This window comes from Dasypus novemcinctus, chromosome 1 (genome assembly GCF_030445035.2).
Source record: "Dasypus novemcinctus isolate mDasNov1 chromosome 1, mDasNov1.1.hap2, whole genome shotgun sequence".
NCBI lineage: Eukaryota > Metazoa > Chordata > Mammalia > Cingulata > Dasypodidae > Dasypus > Dasypus novemcinctus.
In genome coordinates this window covers 101079020-101099353 of record NC_080673.1, presented here as the reverse complement: position 1 = coordinate 101099353, position 20334 = coordinate 101079020, and the positions used below count along the sequence as shown (strand labels likewise).

The following is a 20334-nucleotide window of genomic DNA, read 5'->3' as shown; positions in this document are numbered from 1 at the left end:
TCAAAACCATAAAAAATTCTGTTGTCTCCTAAATGTTTCTCTTTTGCGTTTTACTTTTTGTTCTAAGTAGAATTGAATTTTACGCTTGCTGTGAAGTATGCATTCAATTTCACTTTTTCATGTAGATAAATAATTGTCATAGTACCAATTATTGAAAACCCATTGATCTAAAGTGCCAGCTCTGCTGTAAATCAATTTTCCATGTCTGTGTCTGGGCACTCTGTTGTGGCTCCTTGGCTAACTTGGCTCTGTGTAGCAAAATCTGTGCTTGCAGTTCACCAAGCCCATTTCCTTTTCCTTTTGTGCACACTGTTCTACCACATTTGCCGGCTTGTCTTGCAGTCCAATGGGGCCATATGACTGAGCACTACATGGACTGCAGAGGGAAGCCACTTCTATACCTGGCCATTAATTTTTCCCATGAGAGCCTCTAAAATCTCTCCCCTTTCTATGTGGCTGATGCAGAAAGTCCAAATACTATCTTTCTATTAATAAGAGGGAGCTCCTGTCCTCTCAAGAAGTCACCCCAACTCCTAGATAACAGTTAATTCCCACTGAACTATAAAGCACTGATTAAACCTTTTTTCCAAAGTGAATACAGAATATACATGAAGAAGTAGTCAATGAGTATTGCATAAGATAGGAGTGAAGATTTTGGAATCAAAATGCATAACCTTTGACTAGCTGGGTGATTATTTTGCAAATCCAAGCACAGCCCCCTGCTTCAATGAATGGTGAATATTGCCAATAGTCTCCTCATTTTTTCCTACCTTAAAATAAACGAAATTAAGAATTATTTTTTCAAGTTGAAGTCCAAATGTTTCTGACACCTTTCTTTTACAGAGTTCTTTAGTAAAGTTGGTAAAATATGTCTCTGTGCTGCTTTGCACATTTGAAAGCAGCCTGGCATGGTGGTTCAAGCTAAGAGGGCAGCTCTCTGGAGTTAGCTTGCTTGTATGTCCTGGCTCTGCCACCTAACGCTGTGATTGTGGGCCAGATATTTAATCTCTCTGTGTCCAGTTAGTTATCTATAGAGTGGAGGTGATATTAGTACCCGTTTCATAGGGTTTTTGTGAGAAGTAAATGATAATTACATAAAGTGCTTAAAGCAATGTCTAGCATATAGCAAGTCTTATCAAATGGGTGTTATCTAGTGTGAGAAATCTGAGCTAATGACAGTGAATTTGGAGAGAGAAGATAGGTTAAAAAAGCTAAAAATTCAAACTGATGAATACATTTAGTGGAATTAGTATACAATTTATTCAATAGAATACATTGATAAAAGTGAGAATATCCACTGACCTTACAGTTTGATATATCTGTGTTTGGTCATTGGTTAAACTACAGAAGATGTCTTTACACAATGATTTTTGTGTTGTTTTTAAAAAGGCAGTTTTCAAAGGAGCTGAAATTATTGATGTCTTCCTACAAAAGTATTACTGTAGTTGAAAAATTATGAGAAAACATTTTACTGATACATAAGCACATCCAATAGTGAGAATATTATAATTAAATATACAAATTGACTTTGTCAAAAAGAGGTAAAACTGTTTTGTTATGTTCCCCAAAATATTGTCAAATACATCTTTCAGCAACCATTTTGGTTACTGCAGAAACTCAGAAAAGACAAAGAAGCCAAGAGAATTAAAAATATGATGCTTTATTATAAAAAAATAGATAAACTTTAATTTCCTTTAATAGGATTATTAATTTATGAGCCTCCATAAGCCATCACCATTGCCTAAGCATAAAAGGCAAGAAAGTCAAAGACAACTGTTAGTGGAAAAAGGACAGCAGCTCTGCATCCATGCCAAAGAAACCTCCACCACGGTGGTGATGACTCTAAAATAGCTGTAGAAACAGTGACCTTTAAAGTCGTAAACAATAATAGACATGTGGAACAAAGTTGATTTATCCTGGTCCAATCTCTCTAAAGGTCTGCTTTGTGGTATCTTTTCAAGTATTTGAAGAGTCCAGTTTATTATAACACTTGTTAATTTTCATGGCTAACATTTAGGTCACTTATGGGATCAGGTTCACTCCCACTTTTGAGTAACTCCAGGATGACTGCATCAGTCCCCAAAGTCCTGGCCTCAGGTATGTAAAGTGGTACTTAATTGCTTGGGTAGAAGACCTGAATTAAGCCCTTATCCTTCACCAATGGCAAGGGACAGGTATCTACTCTTGCTCACTCTCTATTCTGAACTATAAACCAGATCTTCTCAGCCAAAGCAGATTTCGTAAATATGCCCATCTTCATTATTAAAAGTAGTCATGTGCGGCTATCTCTTTTGAAGATGTGTGACAAAGAAAGATATCTCAATTTCCACAAAGGGCCAGAGGTGAGATAACACTGACACAGTGAGGTGGTTCATTCTATATTAAGAACACATAATATTGATAAGAAGTGAAATTAAAGTCAAGTGATCAGAAAGGAACTGGATCTGAGAACTCTTTCCCCTTCTCCATTTGCAATCACTATTCACTCAATGGAAGAGTCATCAATTATACGCAAAAAATCAGTTCATCATTTTCTATTTCTCTAGTTTAAAGACAACATTCAATACTTGGAGTACTAGAAAAACTGAGCTTATAGTTTACCATAAAGTCATTTAAAACAATACTGTGGTTATTAAAATTGCAGTTCAAGCTTTTGCCTTCTCTTTGAAACAGGACTGTGGGAAGGATGCTAAGAAACAATGAAGTAGTTCTGTTGTTTGTGTGACATTTCTTACTCTAGCCTAGGGCTTTTTAATTAAGCTCCTCCACTGAAATCTACCCTATAGTAAGAAAATCCTTCAAATTTGAATAAAGGAAGGAAATTGGTGACATGGGCTTCTGGAAGTTTTGATTACTTAGCATCATTTACTAAGATGCTGTGATCAAAAGACTTCTCTAAAAACTTAAAGGGAAAAAAAGCCATATTAAAAAATCAAATTTGGTTTATATGTCTATTAGTAAGCCTACCTGGAAAAAGTTGCGAGTTAAATACAAAAATGAAGTGGATTGTTTCTTTTCATTCCTTATTCCATTCTATCCCATAAAAAATATGATGTATGCATAAAACATATACTCTTTTGGGGCATTTTTCAAAAGCCAAAGAGCAACTCTTTAGCTTAGGGATGCTGGGAATTTGAAACATGGAACGATGAACTAAGTTTGACATTTCTTGCTGAGGCTAGGCAGGGCAAACTAGAAATGACTTTAATTGAATAGCTGCATAGTTTTATTATCCAATCATAAAAAGAACCTTTTTATTTTTTCTTTCTTAGCACTCTTCAATGACTGTTGTTCCAATCAATGAGTAAAGCTTTTTCTTAACAAGTCGAAATCCTGAGCTGAGGATCAGAGTTTTCCTGAGGCCAGATGAGAAGCGAGCTCTGTTAAAGAAAAAGTCCCTGAAGCTAGTCCAAGAGCAGTTCTCCTGTTTAAACACAAGTGTAAGCTCAAACGTAGGCACGACGCTAGAGTCACACACAATTCTATCCAGCTTTTTACATACATTTTCAATTTCCAAGTTCACATGCATAACACAACCTCGCAGGCCACAGGGCTCCGTGGAGGAAAGCCTCAGGACGTCTTGGGCAATTCTCTGGGTCAGTTTCTCTGGGACGAGGACCTTTGAACAACCAAGTTTGGTTTGCTTTGATTTGGACAGACAATTCTCCAGCATTTTAACCAAACTCTGGCAGGTTGTCTCCTCATATATCACCTCATGGAGGTTGGGTTCAGGAACAACATAATCCCAGTAGTCAAAATCTGTAGGAAGCAGAAGTTTACGATTAAAAAAAAAAAATTTGAAACATACCAAGATAGCAATATTGGTTACTTCTGTCTATTATATCAACCTGTTTTAAAGTTTGTTTGGGAGTCAGCTGAGCAGACTTTGCTATTAACTAGCTGACTCTGAGATTAAAAGTTCATCCATGAAATAAAGGTTATGATAAATAGATTGGATAGGCTATAACCATTTTTTTTTAAAACAAGAAATTTGTTTAAATAACAAGATGCTTGACTTGAAGGGAAAACTATCTAGTATTCATTTCTTTTAGAGTAATTTATCCCTACTTAAAGACAGAGTGCCCTATATGTAACAGCAGCATACAAAAAAGTAACAAAATTGTCCTTGGTTTTACAATGATAAATGAAAAACATTAAAATTCTCTAATTGAACAAGGTATACAAGGATTTTTTAGGTTGTTGGTTTTTGTTAAACAATGAGAGCAAAATAACTTACTGGAATATAAAGATAAGAGCTAAATGAACATGTCAGTAATGGAGAAAGAGGGTTTTTCACAGAATGAATATTTTTCCCCATCCCATCTCCAGTTGATGTCGATCAAAATACATTGGCCATTTAGTTAAAAAAAAAAAGCAGTATGCTTGTGCGTATATACCAGTTACTTTTTATACAATAAAGGAACAGGGAAGGGTAAAATGAAAGAGTAGAGATAACTATACTGTAGCAGTCAGGATGCAGTGGAACCAAATTGAAGTTTTTCTAATTGAGAATGTTGTCTTGGTCTGTAGAAAGAGAATTCTGAAATGAAGTGGCAGGCCTTCTTTTTAATATACTACGCCTGTCTACTGCTGGAACACATCAGTTGTATCTTTGTCCTCCATTTCCAATTGTGCAGATTTATCTGTTTCATTGAACAGGCTATAACCATTTAAAAAATATTTATATGTGTATGTACACACACATACATGATATTTTAAAAACTACATCTAAATCCTAACTCTAGTTATCCCAAAGTAGAGAGAGCTTTAGTGATTTTCATTTTCTTGCTTGCTTACTTACTTGCTTATGGGGGCTTTCTAATTTTGTTTTACAGAGCCCATTTATAAAAATGATTATAAACTTTCTTGTATTAAGGGGCAGGTTGAATTCTAAGAATAAGTGCACCTATTTTAACATACAAAACGTTTGCTACTGCTTTTGAGTGAGTTTAGCATGAGCTTGATTAACTATATTAAATATCTATCAAATGTGTTTCTTTCTTCAAAAGCCTTTACTGGAATAGCCTGTAGATCCCAATTTCAGCTTTAAACTTTTTGATTAAAGTTGCTCAGAGGAGTGAAGACCTTTGAGGTTCACAAGGATATTTATAACTAGCTGGGTAGTTTTTCTTAGCCAAGCAAAACAAAATAGTCCTAGGAAAACAAAATTAGATTTGCTCAAAGGAAAAGAGATAGTTCTGAATTTGGTCACCTACCTCCCAAATTAATCCTACCACTTGGCAGGATGCCACACCACACACACAGTCAACCTAGCAGGCAAATGCCTTGCTAGCTTCCCTCCCTAAGCCTACTTCACCTTAATACTACTGCATTTTCCTTCCTCCACATCATGGATTTACCTAGATCATTGCTTTACAAATAAATGGAACAAATGCACTCCAAATTATAAAGACTCCACATTTTATCTGTGTTGAAGATAGAGAATTTTAGAGGTATACCCTAAAAGACTGAGAGGATTGGCCCACTTCATTTCAAGCAAGGCTCTAATAGTTTAAGGAATTTATCTGTGGCCTCGCGGCTCCTAAGTGGCAGAGCAGTGTTAACTTAGTAATTGCTGTTTAAAATTGGAAATAATAATATGTCCAGCATGACTGGTGTTGAAGTTCCCCTCTAGCATTAAATGTGGAATAATGGGTATATCCACAAATAGAATACTACTCAGCAGTAAAAAGGAACACAGGCTGATATAGGTAACAACATGAATGGATCTCAGAAGCCTTCGTTGCAAGAAAGAAGCCAGATACAAAAGACTACATAATGGGTCATTTCACTTACATGCAATTCTAGAGGCAAAACTAATCTATAGTGACAAAAAGTGTATCAGTGAGTGGGGGCCTGATTGCAAATATGCACATGGGATTTTTTGGGGGAATGATCGTGGTGGTTACACAGATGTGTACTTTTGTTAAAATGCGTAAATGTACAAATTCACCATAACGTCACAACTATATAGGTTAGGAAAGCTATATAACTTTTTATCCCCCCCAAGACTAATCAGCTGCAGGCGAGAACAATGCAGACCTCGGATATTTCGTTTTTGCTACTTTTTTCCCTCGCTATTATGGACAGAAGATGGAGAAAGTTTGGAAAGGGTTTTTCTCAAATGAGTTTTGTGGCACCGACGACGGGGATGAATTATCACCAAGGGGCTGAGAACTTTGAAGGGGAGAGAGAGGCGGGGACCTAGGAAACTCACCACTAAGTAGATTCCCCGAGTGGAAGCCACGGTCCAGCAGCTCTGAAATGCTGGCCGAGTTCTTACTGCTCAAACTGCCGGTTGCAACCATGGTCAACAGCTCTGTTTCCCTCGCGGGGCGGATCGGCCTTTCCCGGGCGCTGGAAAAGGAGAAGGATACATACGCAAAAGCAGGCACTCCTAAAGTGCTCAGCGTCGCTAGAGCGAACTAACCAAGGCATTCATTTTTCAAAGAGGGGGAACGACCTCTGCAACTCAAGTTTACCAAGTCCAGGGGCAGAGACGGCAACTACAGCCACAACCTGAAACGCATTCAATGGTAGCAAAACTTGGAGCCAACTTGCTGCGCGGAGCTCGCCCCGGCGCCCCAGCAGCGGAGGGCCCCGCTCCCCTCCCCCACCAAGGCCGCGGCGTCGCTCACCTGCCCGGACTTAGAGGGAACAGAAACTGGGGTCGTCTGTTCGCTGGCAGTGCTATGAGGTAAACAGAGGTAGGCACTCCCCTCAGGAGTCCCGTCTCCAGGGGGCGGCGTCTTTCAGATCCAAGAAGCGATCGGCACCCGGCTCACCCCCACCCACCAGTGCTAGCTCCACTGAGCAGCATCGTTTCTCGCTCAGTGAGCACTTTTATGGGGCCAGCCTCCGCACCCTGCCCGGCCCGCCCACCTGCGGTGCCCCGCCCCTCCCAGGGTGGGGTTGCAGTTCCACTCCCGCACTTTGAGGGAGCCTTAGGCGAACCGCTGTGAGTTGAGGATGACCCTGAGGTAGGTAAGGTTGACACCTGCTGTTTCCTAGGGGCCATGGGTCCCCAGCATCACAATTTCGGGTGCAAGATTGGCCAAATACGGATCACCTCCTCTTGGTCACTAACCTGGATACGACCCCGGCCCCCCAGCGCGCGCGCACACAGCACAGAGCCCTGCAGCTGGTGCCCTTAAGATATTGTCTAGGGCAGCAGGAAATGTCATGCCCTTTGTCTATTACCATGACCTGGGGCTTTGCCACGTCATTCTGAGCACAGCCTAAGTCTGTTTCGATGTTCCAAGAGCACCCTTTATGCACTTAGTTCTGGCCTCTTACCAAGTCAACCCAACTCCGGCTCCAGGGATTCAATATACTCTGCACGCGACGAGATCCCGCTTTCCTTTTGCGCCTCGAAGACTCTCCAACGATTAACGAAGGGTCTTAATCACCCACTGCACTCCCGGGCTCTTCCGCCTCCTTCGTGCTGTTACATTTGTGACTAATGAGTTTTCTCCTCGGGAAGGGTGAGCCTGGCACTCTAATTAGACCTAGCCCCAGGAGCGCGAGAAGCTTGAATGAGGGATAGTTTGCCAAGAAACTAAACAAAAGCAATAGTGGGATCTCAGCTGCCTCCTCCACCCGCCTGCTTGCCTGCTTGCCGAGAGCAATTGTCATTCCCGGAGGCAGACATTCCTGGCAAGCCCTATTAGGGGGAGGGACTTCAGCTCTGGAGGTCTAGAAAGAGCTTGGGGAATGAGCAATTTAGATTTCTGTATCCTGCTAGGGATAATCCTTTTGAGGCTTGATGTGTAGTCCTGAGCCTGAGCACGTAGAGGCACAGAGGAACTGTGGAAAAAGTCAACATGCTCATACAACCCAAAAGCAAGAAGCCAAATATGTTTTTCTTCCGAAGTTACTAAACCACGCTTTTCCCGCTCTGGTGTGCCAATACGTAGGAGATGATCTGTTGAGAGTGGGCCTCCCCCCAGATGGGTAGAGGGTCCGGTTGTTGGCAGGGGGATGAAAATGTGGGGGCTGCCTGGGAAAAGGACTGGTATTGGTTCTCGGATCCTTTTGGATTCCCTGTAGCCTGGATCTGTAGACTAGGACCCTGAAAGGTGGCTTTTAGCTGTCTAGGCTAAAAACTCTTAGCAAGAAAAACAACAACAGAAGGGGTAAGGAGGGTGTGATAAACAGATCCGTGGGAGGACATTCAGAGGCAGAGCAGCAGAAATTAAAGCCAGCTTGACAGTCCATTTTTAACTCTACTCAGGCAGCTGCACCGCCTGAAGGTCAGGCGAGCCAAGGAAGGAGATGCTGATAGGCTGGTCTTTGAAAGCAGATTTCCACTTCTATTTCAATAACAGAAAAGTGGAAAGTAAACAAGCCCATTTAAGCTGATTACAAAGCAGATTCAGTGGTTAGTGTGGTCAGGACCAATGCATGGTCTGGTCTCAGATGCCAGCTGCCTGGAAGTCTGTCACTGGGCAGGACATAGAGGCTCCTTCCTTATCTGGGTAGCATTATCAATGAGGCTGCTTGTTACCTGCCTCAGAGAAGAGTTATTAGGATTAATAAAAAGCATGGGTCCGACCAGACAAATAAAGAAATGCCCATTTTAATTTCCTTAGGGTATTCAGGCATAACTCACAAACTAAATAACCCCAAAGAGCTAGAAAGATAATTGGAACTCCTGGAAAGTAGCAGTTACTCTTGGTTTGCAAGGCCAACAGAATGTTTGCAAAGCCTTTTGGGCTTTTACTGCAGAAAATAATTTACCTATGTACAAAAGACTTTAAATAATGTCATTCTTTTTGGCTGAATGGGCCTTGCTCTCAGGAATTATAGGACATAAGGAATGATGAGTGTAGAACATCTACCTGGAATAATTAGTGTAAATTGCCTTTTAAAAAAAACACACAATCTACTTAAAAGGGTAAAAAAAAATAGATTCTATCCCTAGTTTCAATCTTTGTAGGCTTCAATAAACAGTGCTGATTTAAAAAAATGAAGCATGCTCCAGAATTAGGGGAAACTAAGTACTGTAATAGTCTTGTCATGAGATGACACATTTAGTCTATCAGTTATTTTTAAATATTATAGACAAAGTGATCATTTATAACTGATAGCTCATTGCTTTGGTGTACTTCAGCTTATAATGTACACTTGAAAAACAAGTGCATTTCTTTGTTGATTTATTATATCATCTTTATTACTGTACAAATAGTTTATAGAGACGCTGATTGGAAATAATAGTTGTGCTTGAGTGGAACATCTAATTGCCATTAAATAACTTGTTTGTTTTTTATACACCAATATATTATAGCAAATTACCAAAATCATATGTAAGGCCTTTAATTTATGCATACTCATCCACCTTCTTACAAAAAGAAAAGGAAATAGCAATAACAAATAGCAACAGAATGTTCATCTGATGAATATGCATATGTGTTAGTCCTATGACCCCTCAAATAGTATTCATAATAGCATTGTTTACACAAATATTAATTCAGAATACAGGGGATATTGCAAAATTAAAACAGAAAATGATGCTTTATTGTACTATTATTGGAAATACTAGTATCTTATGCATTCATGATTTGGCATATTCATTATTTATTACATTTTTCACCAGCAAATTTTATCTCTATATCCAGTATGAACCATTGTCCCTGAACTCGGATTAGTATATTACATTCATTGCATTCAATATTTCATTTCATAAACTATGACCAATTACTGGGTTTCTTAATGTGTACTGTGGCTTCATGGAGGATTTGCAGGCCATGAAATCTGGTTTTACAATATTTAAGGTTATATAGCAAGCTTAAAAAGTTGTGAAAATTAAAAGAGAAATCCTTATCAATGTTATTATCTCTTTTGTAAAACTATGTTTTTTTACAGGCATTGTGAACTTACAAAACAATCATGCACATGTGTAGAATTCCCATACAACACCCCTTCACCAATACATCACACCATTGTGGAACATTTGTTACAGATTATGAGATAATATCATCAGAATATTATCACTAACTATGGTCCATAGCATACATTTGGCATATACCCCCTATTATTAACACAATACCTTCTTTGACACTGATTCAAGAATATTACAATATTGCTGTTAAATATAGCCCATAAGTAACTATTTGTTAGCTTCCTGAGGAACTATTAAAATAAGTTATGTTAAATGTAATTTTTACATTTTTTTACAGATTATGAGATAATATCATTAGAATATTACCAAGATTCATGCATTTATCCCATGTGTTAATACTGAATTCCTTTTTACAACTGAATAATATTCCATTATATGTATTATATACCACAATTTGCCTATCCATCTGTTGATGGGCATTTAGGTTGTTTCCAACTTTTAGCAATAGTGAATAAAGCCACTATGAACATTGGTGTGCATATATCTGTTCATGTCTCTGCTTTCAATTCTTCTGGGTATATACCCAGCAGTGGGATTGCTGAATCATATGGCAGTTCTATAGTTAGCTTCCTGAGGAACCACTAAACTGTCCCCACAATGGCTGGACGATTCTGCATTTCCACCAGAAGTGGAAAAGTGTTCCTATTCCTCCACATCCTCTCCAACACTTGTAGTCCTCTGGTTTTTTAATAGCTGCCAGTCTAATGGATATAAGATGATATCTCATTATGGTTTTGATTTGCATTTCCTTAATAGCTAGTGATGTTCAGCATCTTTTCATATGCATTTTAGCCATTTGTATTTCTTCTTTGGAGAAGTATCTATTCAAATCATTTGCCCATTTTTGAAATGGGTTGTTTGTATTTTTATTTTTGAGGTGTAGGATTTCTTTATATATGATGGATATTAGGCCCCTATCAGATACATGGTTACTGATTATTTTTTTCCATTGAGTAGGCTGCCTTTTCACTTTTTAAAAAATCTTTCGATTTCTTTTTTTTAAATTAATTAATTTTTCCCCATGCCCCTCACTGTTTTGCACTTGTTGTGTCTGTTCCTTTTCCTTGTTTCTTTAGGAGGCACTGGGAATTGAACCCAGGTCCTCTGACTTGGGAGGGAGGTGCCTGATTGCTTGAGCCACCATCATACCCTGCTTTGTTGTGTCTCTCATTATGTTTTTCTTTCTTATGTCTCTCCTGTTGCATCATCTTATTGCGTCGGCTTGCCATGCTTGCCTGTCATATCAATTCACTGTCTTGCTTGTCTTCTTTAGGAGGTACCAGAAACCTCCACTCCCTGCTTTGTTGTGTCTTATTATGATTTTTTATTCTTGTGTCTCTCATTGCATCCTTTTGTTGCATCAGCTTGCCAAACCTGCCCATCGCTCCAGTTTGCTGTGTTCTCTAGGAGGCATTGGGAACCAAACTGGGGACCTCCCATGTGGTAGGTGGGGGTGCAATTGCTTATCTATTTTTTCTTTCATTGCTTGTGCTCGTGAAACAATTTCCTAATATAAGATCCTGTAGATGCTTCCCTACATTTACTTTCAAGATCTTTATGATCTTGGATCTAATATTTAGATCTTTGATCCATCTTAAGTTAATTTTCATATAAGGTGTGAGATGGTATTCCTCTCATTCTTTTGGATATGGACATCCAGTTCTCTAAGCACCATTTTTTGAAGAGGCTATTCTCTCCCAGTTGAGTGCACTTGGTGGCCTTGTCAAATATCAGATGACTGCATATTTGGGGATCTGTATCAGAACTCTCAATTTGGTTCCATTGGTCAATGTGTCTATCCTTGTGCCAATACCATGTAGTTTTGACCACTGTGGCTTTTCAGTATGTTTTAAAGTCAAGAAGTGCTATTCCTCCAATTTCATTTCTTTTTCAATATACCTTTGGCAATTTGGAGCCCCTTGCCCTTCCAAATAAATTTCATAGTTAGCTTTTCCAATTCACTAAAAAATGTAATTTTTATTGGGATTGCATTAAATCTGTAAATCAGTTTGGGTAGGATAGACATCTTAATGATGTTTAGTCTTCTTATCCATGAACAAGGAATAATCTTCCATTTATTTAGATCTTTGATTTCTTTTAACAGTGTAGTGTAGTTTTATGCATACAAGTCATTTACATCTTTAGCTAAATTTATTTCTAGTATTTGATTATTTAATTGCTATTGTAAATGGGACTTTTTCTCTTGATTTTCTCCTTGGTTTGCTCAATATGTGTGTACAGAAATGCCACTGATTTTAGCACAGGTGAATCTTAGAGCCTGCCACTTTACTGCACTCATTTATAAGTTCTAGAAGCTTTGTTTTAGATTTCTCAGGGCTTTCTATGTATAGGATCATGTCATCTGCAAATAGTGAAAATTTTACTTCTTCCTTTCTAATTTGGATGCCTTTTATATCTGTTTTCTTGTCTAAGTGCTCATTCTAACACAATGTTAAATAAGAACAGTGAAAGTGGACCTCCTTGTCTTGTTCCAGATCTTAGAGGGAAAACTTTTAGGATTTCACAATTGAATATGATGTTAGCTGTGCATTTTTTGTATATATACTTTATCATGTTGAGGAAATTTCCTCTGATTCCTACATTTTGAAGTGTTTTTGTCAGGAAAAGGTGAGTATTTTGTTGAATGCTTTTTCTGCATCTGTAGAGATGTTCATTGATTTTTTTTTCTATTGAACTGTGTATGTGGTATATTACATTGATAGATTTTGTTCTTTTGAACTATCCTTGCATACCAGGGATGAAACCCACTTGGTCATGGTATATAATTTTTTGTTGGATGTATTATTGAATACAATTAGCAAGTATTTTGTTGAGTATTTTACCATCTAGGTTCATTAGAGAGATTGGACTATAGTTTTCCTTTCTCATGGCATCTTTGTTTGGCTTTAGTATTAGGGTGATGTTGGCATCATAGAATGAGTTAGGCAATGTTCCCTCCACTTCTGTTTTTTTGGAAATGTTCAAGTAGGATTGGTGTTAGTTCTTTCAAAAATGTATGATAGAATTCATCTGTGAAGCCATCTGATTCTGGGCTCTTCTTAGTTGGGAGATTTTTGATGACTATTTCTATCTCATTACTTGTAATTGGTCTGATGAGTTCATCAATGCAGGTTGCTTGTGTGCTTCTGGGAATTTGTCCATTTCCTCTAAATTATCCATCTTCTTGGCATACAATTTTTCAAAGTATCCTCTTATGATACTCTTTTTCTGTGGCATCAGTGGTGATATCCCCTTCCTTGTTTCTTATTTTATGTATTTGCTTCTTCTCTCTTTTTTTCTTTGTTAGTCTAGCTAAGGGTTTGTCAATTTTGTTAATCTTCTCAAAGAACCAGCTTTTAGTTTTGTTTATTTTTTCTAGTGCTTTCCTATTTTCAATTTTGTTCAGCTCTGCTCTAATCTTTGTTATTTCCTTCTTACTTGTTTCAGGGTTAGTTTGTTGTTCTTTTTCTAATTCTTCTGGATGTGCAGTTGGGTCTTTGATTTTAGCTCTTCTTTTTTAGTATAAGCATTTATGGCTATGAGTTTCCCTCTCAGTAGAGCTTTTGCTGTATACAATAGATTTTTATATGCTGTGTTGTTTTTTCATTCTTTTCAAGGCAGTTACTTATTTCTTTTGCGATATCCTCCTTGACCCACTGTTTGTATAAGAGGGTGTTGTTTAACTTCATATCTTTGTGCCTAATCTGGTTCTCTGCCCCTTACATTTTTCCAGCTTCATTCCATTGTGATCAGAGAAATTACCTTGTATAATTTCAATTTTTCAGAATTCACTGAGAGTTGTTCTGTGGCCTAACATGTGGTCTACCCTGATGAATAGTTCATGTTCACTGAAAAAGAATGTATATTCCTCTGTATTTGGGTGCAATGTTCTGTATATGCCTATTAAGTCCAGATCCTCTAATGTGTTATTCAAGGTCATTTATTTACTGATCCTCTGTCTAGATATTCTGTCTAATACTGATAATGGTGTATTAAATTCCCCCACTATAATTGGAGAGGCCTCTATTTCTCCATTTTTCTTTTCCAGTATCTGCCTCATGTATTTTGAGGCACCCTGGTTAGGTGCCTAAATATTTATGATTGTTCTTTTTTCTTGATAGATAATCCCTTTTATTAACATATAGTGGCTTTCTTTGTCTCTTACAATAGTTTTGCATTAAAGTCTATTTTGTTCAATATTAGTGTAGCTATTCCTGCCCTTTCTGGTTATTGTTTGTATGTAAAAATTTTTTCAACCATTCCCTTTCACCCTCCTTGCATTCCTGGGTCTAAGGTGGGTTTCTTGTAAACAGCATATAGATGGTCATATTTCCTTACCCATTCTGCAAATCTGTGTCCCTTGACTGGAAAGTATAATCCATTAACATTCAATGTTATTACTGTCAAGGAATTACTTACATTAGCCATATTCTCTTTAGGTTTATGTGTACCATATGTTGTTTTTATTTCTCTTTTTATCTTTCTAGTTGTTCTTACATTCTTTTCCAACTCTCTGTCTCCTGTGTTTTCCTTTCAACCCACAAAATTCCCTTTAGTATTTCTTGAATGGCAGGTTTTTTACTGACAAACTCTCTTAATTACTGTTTGTCTGTGAATATTTTGAACTCTCCCTCATTTTTGAATGCCAGCTTTGCTGGATAGAGAATTCTTAATTGGAAGTTTTTTTTTCTTTTAGCACCAAAACTATGTCATATTGCCTTGTTGCCACCATGGTTTCAGATGAGAAATCAGCACTAAATCTGATCATGCATGCCTTGTATGTGATGGATCTCTTTTCTCTTTCCGTATTCTCTCTTTTTCTTGGGCATTGGACAACTTGACAAGTCTATGTCTTGGAGTAGGACTGTTAGGATTTATACTGTTTGTGGTGCACTGCACTTCCTGGGCATGTACTTCCATGGTCCTCAACAGTGTTGGGAAAATTTCAGCCATTATTTCCTCCAGCACAACTTCTGTTCCCTCTCCCTTCTCTTTTCCTTCTGGGATGCCTATAATGCATATGTTTGTATGTTTTGTGTTGTCATTCAAATCCCTAATCCCTGTTGGATTTTTTCTATCTTTTTAGTTATCTGTTCTGCTATCTGTCTGATGTTAGCCCAACTGTCTTCCACATCATTCTGTCCTCTGCCTATTCAAATCTGCTGTTACATGATTCCAGTGTATTTTGATTTCTTGCATTGCACCATTCATCACCATCATCTCTGTTATTTTTTTACGTATGTTTACAATTTCTTCAGTATAGTCTCCCACTGTCTTCTTAATAGCCATAATCTCTTCCTTCACTTCATTAATTTGATTCATAACATTTGTTTGGACATCTCTGATTACTTGTCCCTTATTCTGCATCTCCTCCTGTTTTTTAGTTTGTTCATTGAACTGGACCATGTCTTCCTGTTTATTAGTATGGCTTGAATTTTTTGTTGGTGTCTAGGCATCAGTTTATCTTGATGGATTTGTTCTGTTCATTAGCTTCTCTTTCTACTCTAGGGTTTTATTTTGTTGTGTTAATGTTTCACTTTGACACTTCATTCCACTTATTCTATATCCTTGCTGCTGTCTATTTTTCTTTGAAAAACAATTATGGCCAGAGAAAAGGAAAGAGATAAGAAGAAAAAAAGAATAATTATAATAATAATAATAAAAGGTAGAAGAGGAACCATATAAGACCTAGGAAAATGAATAATTAACATGAATAAGAAGTACAGAATAATAGGAATTAAAAAGTGGAATAGAAAAAGTGAAATGAGAAACAAAATAGGGAAAATATATAGAACAAATTAAAAGGTGAGAGTGATGAGAACAGAGGAAAAGAAAAGAGAAAAAAAGAAAGAAAACAGAAAAAAAGAGGGAGAGAAATAAAAATAAGAAAAATTGAAGACCAAAGAAAAAGAGGGGCAGTGAAAGAGCAACCAGAAAACAGAAGATAGAAAAATGAAGGAAAGAAAAGAAATAGTGTAGTTAGGAAAAAAATGGTTAAAAAATGGGGTAACAAAGAAAGGGGAAACGCAATAAACAAGCAACAAGACAGCAGCAACTAATTAAAAAAAGAGAAAGGGAAAGAAAACAAAAAACAAAACAAAAAAGGCAAGGAAAAACAGCCTTCCCTCTTTGGCTCCAAAGGAGTTTCTTAAATTGCTGATGTTCATCAGTCAATTACCCTGTAGGCTGCCCTCTGCAGGTTTTGAACCGGGTTTTAGTGAGTAAAATAAGGAGAGAAAAAGGAAGCTTAAAAAAAAAAAAAAGCAATCCAAGAAAAGCTTTGTCTAGGTGTTCCCTGTCATAAAGTATCTGCTGGATGCCTGATAACACAACAGATCACTTCTCTAAGAAGAGTTGGGAATCTAACCAGGGACCTCATATAGAAAAGTTAGGAATTCCTCAGGCAAATTAGATTCCTAGCAGTTTGCAGAGTCCTGCTGATTAGGCACCTCTCTGTACCCACTTGCTCTCTAACCTAATTCCTCTCTTTACCCAGGTGGCTGGGCATGATAGCCTGCCTGAGGAGATTCCCATTCCACTCTTCCCATCAGGTTGGGGTCCCTTCCTAGATTCAAAGGAGGCTCAGCTTGCCAAACTCACCTCAAAGAAACCACTCTCCACTCTTCCAGACCCGCTCACATCTATTCTGAGCAGTGAGCCAGCGGCTCCACCTAGGCTATTTGCCCTGAGGGTGGGTTATTTATACCACTTCCAGCCACAGGGATGCGCTTTGGCTTCTTTATCTCTCCAGTACCCTCCTAGATGACTCAGAGCACTGTCCCATTCTATATATATCCAAAGGATCTCCTTCAGATAGGTCTCTGCCCCTCTCCTTTGTTGTGAGAGGGTCAGACTCTGCCTACCCGCCTTGGCACCATTTTTCTGGAACTCTCATAGGTTACATTAGCTCTATTTTTCCCATTCTTCTACATAGTCCCACCACCCTGAAATAGTTATGTATATCCATTCTAGTTCACAGAAGGACATCCTTGCATTTGTACTGTTAACCACAATTTTCATCTACTTCTGGGTTCACTGTATTATTCAGTACCTCGATTATTCTGACTACCCTTTTCAGAATCCCATTTATAATCCCACTTATAAACTGCTCACTATAGTGTGTTACTATCAACTCTATCCCTTTCCACACTTTTATGGTGAAGTTAATTAAAACTTCAAAATTCATATGCATCAGTACTTCTTCCCAGCCCTCCTCTTATCTCCTAATAACCTATACTCTAAGTTTTAACTGCATGCATTTATTCTTCATATTTAGTTCATGTTAGTGAGACTGTGCAATATTTATCCTTTTGTGTCTGGCTTATTTCACTTAGCATGTCTTCAAGATTCATCCATGTTATCATATGTGTCCCATTTTCATTTCTTCTTCAGCATAGTATAAATATATCACATTTTGTTTATCCATTTATCAGTTGATGAATGCTTGGGCTGTTCCGGTGTTTTAGCAATTGTGAATAACACTGCTCTGAACATTGCTGTGCCATTGTCTGTTTGCATCACAGTTTTCAGTTCTTCTGGATATATTCTTAGTAGTGGAATTGCTGGATCATTTGACAGTTCTTTTTAGCTTTCCAAGGAACTGCCAAACTGTCTTCCACAGAGGCTGCACCATTTTACAATCCCACCAACAGTGAAGGAATGTTCCTGTTTCTTCACATCCCTCCAGTACTTGTTCTTTGCTGTTTTATAATAATATATATATTATTATATATATATATATAATATAATAATAGCCAGTTTATGTGGTGTGAGATGATATCTCATTGTGGCTTTGATTTGCATTTCTCTAATAGCTAGTGATATTGAACACTTTTTTCAGGTACTTTTTGGCCATTTGTATTTTCTTTTTGGAGAAATGTCTGTTAAGTCTTTTGCCCATTTTTAATTGGATTGCTTACTCTTTTATTGTTGAGTTGTATGATCTCTTCATATAGAATGGAAATCAAACCTTTGTTGACTATGTGGTTTCCAAATATTTTCTCCCATTGAGTGGGCTGCCTTTTCATCTTCTTGACAAAGTCCTTTGAATCACAAAAGTGTTTAAGTTTGAGGAGGATCATTCATCCATGTTTTCTTTCATTGCTTATGCTTTCAATGTAAGGTTTAAGAATCCTCCTCTTACCACCAGGTCTTGAAGATGTTTTCCTACACTTTCTTGTAGAAGCTTTCTAGTTTTAACTTTTATATTTAGGTCTTTGATCCATTTTGAGTTAATTGTTGTATAAGATATGAGATAGGGGTCCTTTTTCTTTCTTTTCACTGTGGATCTCTAGTTCTCCCAGCACCATTTGTTGAATAGACTGACAGGTTTATAAAAAAATCACTTGACCACATATGTGAGGATCTGTTTCTGAACCATCAGTTCAGTTCCATTGGTCTATATGTCTATCTTTATGCCAGGACCATGTTGTTTTTACCACTGTAGCTAGGTAATATGATTAAAAGTCCAGAAGTAAGAGTCATCCAACCTCAGTTTTCCTTTTTAAGATGTTTCTGACTATTTGGGCCCCTTACCATTCCAAGTAAATTTGATAATTGTGTTTTCCATTTGTTTAAAAAATGCTGGTGGAATATTTATCAGGATTGCATTGAATCCGTGTATCAATTTAGGTAAAATTGTCATCTTAGTGATATTTAGTCTTCCAACCCATGAGCATGGAAAGTTCTTCCAATTATTTAGGTCTTTTGTGATTTCTGTTAGCAATGCATTGTAGTTTTCTGAACACAAGTGCTTTACATTCTTGGTTAAGTTTATTCCCAAATATTTGATTCTTTTAGCTGCTATTGCAAATGGAATTTTTCCCCTGAATACCTCCTTGGATTGTACATTATGATTGTATAGAAACACCACTGATTTTTGATTATTGATCTTGTATCCTAACATTCTACTGAAATTTTTTATTAGCTCTAGCAGCTTTATTGTAGATTTCTTTGGACTTTGTAGATATAGGATCATATCATCAGGGAATAGTGAAAGTTTTACTTCTTCCTTTCTGATTTTGATGCCTTTTAATTCTTTTTTCTTCCAGATTTCTCTAGTTAGAATCTCTATCGCTATATTGAACAATAGTGATGACAGTGGGCATCCTTGTCTTGTTCCTGATCTCAGTGAGATAGCTTTCAATCTTTCACCATTGAGTACAATGTCAGCTGTGTGGTTTTTGTATATGGCCTTTATCCTGTTGGACAGTTTCCTTCAATTCCTATCTTTTGTAGTTTTTTTTTTTTTAAAGATTTATTTTTATTTATTTAATTCCCCTCCCCTCCCCCGGTTGTCTGTTTTCTGTGTCTTTTTGCTGCGTCTTGTTTCTTTGTCCGCTTCTGTTGTCGTCAGCCGCACGGGAAGTGTGGGCGGCGCCATTCCTCGGCAGGCTGCTCCCTCCTTCGCGCTGGGCGGCTCTCCTTATGGGTGCATTCCTTGCGCGTGGGGCTCCCCTACGCGGGAGACACCCCTGTGTGGCACAGCACTCCTTGCGCGCATCAGCACTGCGCATGGACCAGCTCCACACGGGTCAAGGAGGCCCGGGGCTTGAACCGCGGACCTCCCATGTGGTAGACGGACGCCCTAACCACTGGGCCAAAGTCCGTTTCCCTGTAGTATTTTTATCAAGAAAGAATGTTGTATTTTGTTGGATGCCTTTTCTGTGTCAATTGATATCATTATGTGATTTTTTCTTCTTTGATTTATTAATAGAGTATATTATGCTGATTATCTTTTGTTGAACCTCCTTTGAATGCCTGGTATAAAAGCCACTTGATCATGATGAATAATTCTTTTCATATGTTGTTGGATTCGATTAGCAAGTATTTTGTTGAGAACTTTTGCATCTGTATTCATTAGGGAAATGGCTCTGTAATTTTCTTTTTTTCATAGTATCTTTACCTGTCTTTGGTATTAGGGTGCTATTGGCTTCATAGAATGAGTTTGGTAACTTTCTTTTTTGTTCAATAGTTTTTTGAGGAACTTGAGTAAGATTGGTATTAAATCTTTGAATATTTGGTAGAACTCACTTGACACCATCTTTTCCTGGCCTTTTCATTTTGGGTAGTTATTTGATGGCTGTTTCAATCTCTTTAATTGTGACTGGTTTGTTGAGGTCTTCTAGTTTTTCTAGGGTCATGGTTGGTGGTCCATACATTCCTAGGGATTTTTCCATTTTGCCTACATTGTCTATTATGTTGTGTACAGTTGAACATAGTATCCTCTTATGATCTCTTTATTTCTGTGAGGTCAGTAGTAATATCCCCATTTTCATTTTTTATTTTAGTATTTGCATCCTCTTTCTTTTTTTCTTTGTCATTTTTAGCTAAGGGCTTATCAATTTTGTTTATCTTCTTGAAGAACCAACTTTTGGTTTTGTTATTTTTTTTTTTCTCAATTTCATTTATTTCTGCTCTGATGTTTGTTATTT

At 37.7% G+C, this 20334-nt stretch overlaps 1 protein-coding gene and 1 long non-coding RNA gene across 3 annotated transcripts in view; one reads left to right on the top strand and one right to left on the bottom strand.

Annotated features, from left to right (window-relative positions):
- Positions 1-1644: 1644 nt before the first annotated feature.
- Positions 1645-7715, bottom strand: DDIT4L (DNA damage inducible transcript 4 like). 2 transcript variants are annotated; one of them, XM_004461951.4, is made up of 3 exons: positions 7297-7715; positions 6218-6357; positions 1645-3759 (listed from the first exon to the last, which is right to left on the bottom strand). In XM_004461951.4, the coding sequence occupies exons 2-3, from the start codon at positions 6306-6308 to the stop codon at positions 3269-3271; spliced, it is 582 nt and encodes a 193-aa protein (XP_004462008.2). In that variant the 5' UTR covers positions 6309-6357; positions 7297-7715; the 3' UTR covers positions 1645-3268. The 2 variants fall into 2 exon arrangements, with proteins under 2 accessions (XP_004462008.2, XP_004462007.2); XM_004461950.5 differs by lacking the exon at positions 7297-7715 and adding an exon at positions 6639-7234.
- Positions 6932-20334, top strand: part of LOC111764985 (uncharacterized) — a 219129-nt gene continuing 205726 nt past the window's right edge. Inside the window, exon 1 of the long non-coding RNA XR_011648917.1 lies at positions 6932-6980. This is a non-coding gene — a long non-coding RNA (uncharacterized lncRNA). The remainder of the gene's footprint in view (positions 6981-20334) is intronic.

Coding starts and splice junctions, on each gene's coding strand:
- DDIT4L (XM_004461951.4), bottom strand. CDS start 6,308: ATGGTTGCAACCGGCAGTTTGAGCAGTAAGAACTCGGCCAGCATTTCA. Junction 3,760..6,217: donor CTCGGGGAATCTACTTAGTG/GTGAGTTTCCTA, acceptor TGCTTCCTACAG/ATTTTGACTACTGGGATTAT.